This window comes from Falco punctatus, assembly GCF_963210335.1.
Source record: "Falco punctatus genome assembly, chromosome: Z".
NCBI lineage: Eukaryota > Metazoa > Chordata > Aves > Falconiformes > Falconidae > Falco > Falco punctatus.
This window is the reverse complement of record NC_137586.1, coordinates 26,374,145-26,381,857: the sequence shown is the minus strand read 5'-3', so window position 1 is coordinate 26,381,857 and position 7,713 is coordinate 26,374,145. Positions and strand designations below refer to the sequence as shown.

The 7,713-nt window shown below is 51.9% G+C and overlaps 1 protein-coding gene across 1 annotated transcript in view; it reads right to left on the bottom strand.

The window, feature by feature from the left end:
- OTP (orthopedia homeobox) overlaps positions 1-7,713 on the bottom strand; it is a 55,480-nt gene that overhangs the window by 30,018 nt on the left and 17,749 nt on the right. The window contains exon 1 of the mRNA XM_080373302.1: positions 3,816-7,713. This exon is cut by the window's right edge and continues 17,749 nt beyond it. Within this exon, the coding sequence (XP_080229428.1) occupies positions 3,816-4,223 (408 nt within the window). The 5' untranslated portion in view covers positions 4,224-7,713. The remainder of the gene's footprint in view (positions 1-3,815) is intronic.

Below are 7,713 nucleotides of genomic sequence, written 5' to 3'. Positions count from 1 at the left end.
CTGGGGCGGCGGGCAGCGACACGCACTGTTAGCCACGACCCGCCCGCGCGGCGGCTCGGTGGCATGGGGTCCGCCACCCCCGCCTGGCTGCCTGCCCCCCTCCCGAGGCCCGCCCCCCGGCCGTGGTCGCCTGTCACACCTGCGGACCCACGCGTGTCCCCGTCACGGGGTAGCGAAACTGCTGCAACTTTTAATAACGGAACTGCTGAGAAGTGCCCGTCCCGGGACTGAGCCGCCTGCAGCCTCCGTCCCTCGGGAGGCGGCTCCTGGAGAGGAGCCGGGCCTCCACCCGAAAAAAAATACAGTAACACGCACACAAAAAAAAAAGAAGAAAAGACTGGCCCACAGCTGTTACTCTGGCGTGGCAGCACTCGGGAGCTGCCACCGGCGCGGGGCGCGGCGGGGCCGGAATCCGTGCTCCGACCGGCAGCCCGCCCTCCCCCCCGCCGCCCGGGTCCCGGGGCAGGAAAACCGCCCGCACTAGGGGTAAAAAAAAAAAAAAAAAAAAAAAAAAAAACCAAAAAAAAAAAACCAACGAGGTGTTAGGCGGGCGGGTGCTCGCGGTGGCGGTGGCTCGACGGGCCTGGCCGCGCCGCACCGAGCAGCACCGCACGTGGAGCGGGCCCGCTGGCGCGCGCGGAGCCCCAGTGTCACCGCGCACACCCGGGCCGGGGGCGGCGGCGGCCGTTAGCGGGAACGAGCAGCCGTTAGGGAGCTAAATGTTATATGAATAATCCAAAAAGCGCCTTCAGTTATGTTTTAGGGTTAATAGTTAAATTGCAGCTACAAAATCTTTTTATGTTTCATGGTTTACTGGTGGTGTAAAGAATCTCCGTCAGGTCTGATCGCCTCAGCTCATAGCTATGCTGCATATGCTTTTAAAATGTGAATGTTTCCAGTTGAAAACTAGTGCATGACAGATTAAAACGCAGGGAAAACCTGGGGGAGATTTTGAAAATGCACACATGACAACTCTAGAAATATATTAACCGCCAGCGTTTGGCAACTTTGGACTCCTTTTAAAATGCAACTAGCCCCTGAAAATTGTGAATACAACAGTGAGAATCTAATGGAGGTTGGAATTTAAAAATCTACCTTGATGATGTCTGCTGTTACAGTAATATAGACATACTGTAAATGTGTTTTAAAATATATAGCCCATTTAATTCCCCAGCTATAAATGGGTTAGAGAGAAAGACGAGGAGACAATATCACTTTTGGTTTTCTTTTCCTTTTTTTTCTTTTTTTTTTTTTTTCTTTTCAGGAGCCGAAGCTTTATGAAGATCTCATTGGAATCCAGCGGATGATTAATGTGAAGATTTGGTAGGAAATCTGGAGAGCTGTATTAAAGCTCAGATCTCAGGTTCATTTCGATCAGCCAGCCGTGAACTCTGGGCCGAATTCATTACACTTTAATAGTGCTGGGAGAGGAAGAAAATGCAATTTCTCATTCCATTAGAAAACTAGAAAATACTCTCAGCTTGTCCCCTATTAAGATGTGGCAGGTGACGGGACCATTGTGGGGGACACGGTCAATGGAATTACAGCACATTATTTTTGTTCGTATAAAATATTGAAAGGCAAGCCTGACTGTGCAGAAGTTATTTCACTGATTTGGTTTTTATGTAAATAAAATATTGAAAGTTAATTAATCCGTGCTAGAGACTAATGATTATGCTTATTATATTGCATTTGATCGCGTAATTTGCATGATTCTCGCATTGCTGCTTAATAAGCCATTCCAGGTTATAAATAATTCTGAAATTGGTTTCTAATAATGGCATGCTATAAAAAGAATGGTTTTATTACAGCAGCCTGAAAAGCAGAGCAATATCAGACATGGAATTGGACTCCCGTTTAAGCACCAGCCGCTTTAATAATTATTTAAATGTATCATATACATTAAATACAGATCTAAAATGAGGAAAGTGGTGATTTATCCTAGCATCTAAAACCCTTAAAAATATATACAGCTGCTATAAATTAACTATTTGGAGGATTCCTTAATCAGTGCAGAGCCCACATACTGCAAGGAATGTGTAGGCAATCTGTTAACTATAAAGAAAACTGTAAAGTACCCATATAAGAACATAAACCAATTACTATTTAATCTAAATTTGGTCAAGGAGCAGTGATACATTGGATTGTGAAGTAAATACATTAAATAAATTATTTTGCCTCAGATTATATAATGTTAATCATTTTGAAGTGTTAATTAAGAAGGTTATGTTGATCTGATTACTTTTTAAACTACAGAACATTATTGTAAAAAATATTTAAATTGCCAGTCTATTAAACTGTTTTTATCAGCAGTCTGGAGCTATTAGCATTGGTTTAAGATTATGCCGAGGCCATTAAAACACTTTGTCTTTCTTCCTACGAATTTCTTTGATGTGCTGTTAGAAAATAACTATTTCCATTTTATATTTTATATTTTACTTCATTTACCACACTCCTAATATTGAAATTGGTATCATTAACCTTTGAGAAACCCAATAAAGTTTAATAGAGCTCGTTTTCTTTTTTTTTTTCATGGAGTCAGTTGTCCAATTATATTTTATTTGTGAATCTAATTTCTTTCTTAATTTAAACTAATTATAGTCCTGTGTAGGCTAAGTCAAATTGTTTTACTTTTTAAAAGCAGACATGCATTTTCTGTCATATTCGAGAACAGTCAGTTTCCATTCATAAAACCCTGTATTTGGGGATTTCTTTTGACGTGTCTTTATTTAGCTAGAGGAGCCTAGGCTTGCCAAAAGGGATTTTGAACACGAGCTGCGGTAAAGTGCGGCGACGTTCCCGGTGTGCTGTGCTGAGCGGGGATGCACAGCCCGTTCCTTGGAGGGGACTCGCCTAGAAAGTCACTAAAATCGCCTTCTACACACAAAAGCCACATCAGAGCAGTCTAGCGGTTGGATCCCTCTCTCCCTTTTCCAAATTTTGTTTACATTGACTTGCCTGAATAGTTACTTATGTGCCTGTGTACAAATACATATATATGTCTGTGTGCATAAGTATATATATGTACTTTAGAGAACAAAGTACACCCTCGATGCTGAAGTTACTGGCTACCCGTGCCGTCCTCAGGCATTATAAAAGCAGTTATGGGGAAACTCCGGGTGCAGACAGAGCTGCCTTTTACCGAAGTGCCTTTTCACGAATCTGCGTGCTCCCTCGCCCCCCCACCCTGAGCCTCCCGGCGGCGGGCTCCGGGGGCTCCCCCCGTCCCACAGGCGCCCGCCTCAGCACCGTGGACAGCGGCCCCGCTCCACGACCCCTCCCCGGGGCGCCGGGCAGCGCCGCCGGCAGCACCCTGGACAGCGGCCGGGGCACGGGGGCGGTTCCCGGCTGTTTGTGGCTCGCCTCTCGGCGCCGAGCTACGGCAAGGGCTGCGGCTCGCCCCCCGTGGGCTGTACCCCCCCGGGCTGTACCCCCCCGGGCTGTACCCACTCGGGCTGTACCCCCCCGGGCTCTTTCCTGGCCCACGTCGGGCCGTGGAAGGGGGCTTCCCTCCGCCCGCACCCCGCTCGGGACTACCGTGCTGCGGACCGATAGGGGACAAGGGGACCGCACCACTGGAACAGCTTTGCGGAAAGGAGGGCGGGGGTGTCCGGCGTCAAGGTTTCCTGACCAAACCGTTGCGTTCAGGGGCTGGTTTCCTCCCCCACTGTCGGGCTGAGGTTTGGGGGCACCCACCCTCCCGCCCCGTTGTGCCTGGCGTCGCCGCCGGCCCGCCGCGCCGCCGTCGGTGCGACCGGAGAAGGGGCCGGCGGACGCGGAGCTGGCGGGCTCTGCGCGGGGCCCGCTGTTCATACCTGCACCCGGGACTCGGTGAGGCCGATGCGCAGGGCCAGCTCTTCCCGCATGAAGATGTCCGGGTAGTGGGTCTTGGCGAAGCTCCTCTCCAGCTCGTTGAGCTGCGCCGGCGTGAACCGGGTGCGGTGCCGCTTCTGCTTCTGCTGCCCCTGCTGCTGCCCAGCCTGACTGGGGTTCTGGCCGCCCTGCTGGCCTTGCTGCTTGTCGGGGTCTTTGGCGCTGACGGCTAAGGAGCTGGGGTTGGATCCCACGGTGGTGATGTCCTCCCCCGGCAGCAGGGTGGTCCCTTCCACCGTGTCCGAGTTGGGAGCCATGTCTCCCGGGTGCCCCCCCGGATCCGAGCCCCCTACGCCCAGCCGACACTTCACCGCCTCCCGGTGTCCCAGCAGCTCGGCCGCATCTTTCATCCCTGCGGAAGCAAAGGAGCCGTGGTCACTCCCCTGCAGCCGGGCATGTATCCATCAGAGCCGCTTTCCAGCGCACTGAGCCGGCGAGAGGCATCCAGCCACCGCCACCGCCTCCGCTCCGCCACCCCCCGCCGCCCCCCGGCCGCCCGCCAGCCCCGCAGCCCAGCTCGGCTCTGCGACGCGCAGAGCCCCCGGCCCGGCGCAACCCGGGTGGGGAAGAGAAAACTTTACGGCAGCTCCTCTTCCTGCTTAAATAACCAGCTCCCTGCCGGGCCTCCTCTTGCGAGACCAAGGGAGGGGAAGGGGAAGGAGGGGGGCAAGCTTTGCCGGGTTCAGCTTGGGTTTTCCAGCGGGGCTGGTGAAAGAAAGAGACGGAGAGAAAGAAATGACACTCGAGCCGCCCTGCTGCCGGGAGCGTTACTTCCCCGACAGATGTGCGGGGCCCGCAGTCACCCTGGCCGATCTTTCCCCTCTCCTCCCTCCGCTCCTCTAAACAGACTCATGAATAACCATAAATAGGTAGATATAGATATTTCTCTTTTTTTATAAAAGGAAAGGAAGGTGAGAGGAAAGCGAGCAGGTGAGCAGGGAAAGGCCACTCAGAACTCTTCCGTAAATACTGTCGAGCTCATCTGTCCTAAAATAATAATCATCATCATCATCACAGTAACAAGGTGTAGGTATGTGTATAAAAACAGGGAGAGAGAAATTAAATGATCCACAACTCGCTGTAGATCTACATACTCCGTAGGTCTCCTTCTCTCTCTCTTTTTTTTTCCCCATAATGTTAAATCAAATTAAACTTTAATACAGTACAATTACTTTTAAAGGAATTAGCCCATTTAGATCGCATTAAGGTAAAATAAGGAACAAATTGTCAATTTCCTGCCCCGGCTTCCTCCCCGCTTGCCGCCGCCGCCGCCGGTGCAGCCGCCGCGGGCGGGGGGGTGCTGGGGGAAACTCACCGAGACGGGCGTCCAGGAGGTCGGCGTGAGACAGCATCGCGCACCGCTCCAGGGCGAAGGCTGTTCCCCCCCAAATTTTAGCGGCCTTAAGTTATTTAAAATAGATATAAGATATGAGATATATATATATATATATATAGATCGCCTAAATGAAAGAAAATTCGGTGTGTGGTTAAAAAGGGGGTCTCTTGCATTATAATGTCCTTTAGAGAGACGGGGAGGTGCTTAACACTTCAATGAACCCGTGAGCAGCTCGGCGCGGGGACCAATCAGGAGGGCAGCCTGCAAATGTCAGCGCCCGGAGCGCCCCGCTCCGCCCGCCCGCCGCCCGCCCGCCGCCGCCGCCGCCCCGGCCTCCCGCCGCCCCGGCCCGGCCCGCGCCGCGCCGCCGCTCCCTGCCCCTGTCCGCTCGCCTCGCCACCCTCCTTCCCCCGCTCCCCTTCCCTTCCAAACGCACATTTGCCACCCTCCTCCCGCGCCGAGTCACCTCTGATTTATCGGGTTTTCTTCTCCTTTTTCTCTTTTTGTAACGCCTCCTCGGAGCGCACCCTGCACCCGACCCGGTCAGGCTCCCGGGGGTCGCTCGCAAGCCCAGCGCCCACCGGGGCGATGCGAGCCGGTGAGCGCAGGCGGCTGCACGGTGCCGGGGCTGGCAGCGCCGGCCCCGCTCCACGGCCGCCCCGGGGACTGTGCTCCGGGGCGGCGGCGGCGGCCCGGCTCTCACCCACCCGCCACCGCCCCCGGCGGGCCCCGCCGGCTGCGGGGCGGCGAGGGAAGAGAAACTAGCGCGAGTTCCCGCAGCGGCCCGGGCCGCTCCCCGCCGCCCCGTCCCGGCCCCGCTCGTTGCAGCGGCGCAACGCAACGCGGGGGAAGGGAGCCGAGCACCGTGAGTCCCGGCCGCCCGGGAAGCGCTACCTCCCGGGCCGGGATATAAAAGCCCGTAAACTTTATTTTTTCGGGTAAAGTTTCCAAGTTCGGCTCGCCTACAAACTCAATTTAAAGCAGTAAATAAAGTTAAATGCTTTTTATTTTCCTCTTGAATATGTTAAACTACTTGAACAATTTAAAGTGCTTTGCACAAGTGAAGCGAACCATTTCTAATGTTCTGATTTTTCAAAGCCAGCCAACAACAAAGTTTAGATTAGTAATATATTTCTAACCAGAGTAATTTTCAAGATCATTAGGCATTTATGTAATTAGTGCCAAATCTATAAGCTTTTATTACGATTATTAGAGTAAAATCAGTATAAATTTGTACTAATTTACTACTGTTTAGACTTGGCTGTCAAGCCAAGAGGTTCTTATTGTAAATGATAACTGAGGAAATTAAGTGCAAAATTCTGTACCATTTCTGATCTGCTCCTAAACAATCCGTTTCAATTGTATTTGCAGCAGAACATAATGCCCTTTTAAAGTTATTTGACTTGTATTTTTATTTGCAAAACAAGAAAAATACCCTCTACCGGGGCACAATGAAAACTGATATTTACTACTTCCCACTTGATTAACATTGATTTTTAATTCAAAAGTGATGCAATTAAGATTATTCATTTAGTGCAAATAAGGCTTCCACCAAAAAGGGAGCCCAGTGAAGTCTATGTTAAATAATACAGCGCCAATGGCTTTTGTTTTTTCCGCCATCCAATTGACTTACACAAAACATTGTAAATACTGCATGCGAACAGATGCAAGAGTGGTTTTGTTTGCAGCTCAGATGTGCAGGGGTTTCGGCAGCGACTGAACAAGGAGACAAAGGAACCGGCCGACCGATCTCTAGGGCAGTTTTGCTGCCCTTTTTTTTTTTTTTTTTTTTCCTTCCCGTTTCCCTCCTCCCTGCTCAGGCTACATTGATTCAATTCAGCTTTCGAGACGTCGGATTGTTGCAATAAACCTGGGTGCCCGGGAACGGCCGCTAAGAGCAGGGAGAGAGACCCAGAGCCGGGCCACAATTTAGCTGGAGAGAGAGAGAAAGAGGTGGAGGTGGGGTGGGAGTTTCGGGATTTTTTTACTGTTTTCCTGGTTGATGGGGGACGGCGGAGATTACTCATTTGTTTTGCCTTTTTCCTTTTAAAATGATTGTCTGTGTACAGCTCCAGGGCCGGAGGGGAAGCCCCGGAGGTGAAAATTCCCGAGAGCCGCCCCCCGAGCCGGCCGCCGGGACCGCGGAGCCGGGCGGGGGCGGCGGGAGCCGCGGGGCGCTCAGCCTTTCGCGGCGCGGCGGGTCTGGCCCGACCTGGGACAGGAGCTACGCGAGTGTCAGGGGTCGGCCGCGGCGTTTGGGCTCGGTTTTAGCGGCAGATACCGGCAGAAATGTCCGGGCGCTGCAGGTGCCCGCAGCCGGCTTTTGCCGAGCGTGCGGCGGGCAGGGTCGTGCGGCGTGCGTGTGCAGCTCTTTCGTGTTGTTGTGTGTTTCATGTCGATAAATAAATGTGTAATAGTTAATGTGCAGACACATCAGAGTAATAACAATGGGATGAAATCAAAGGATTATCAATCTCTGTTAGTAACTGCTGAATAACAATGTT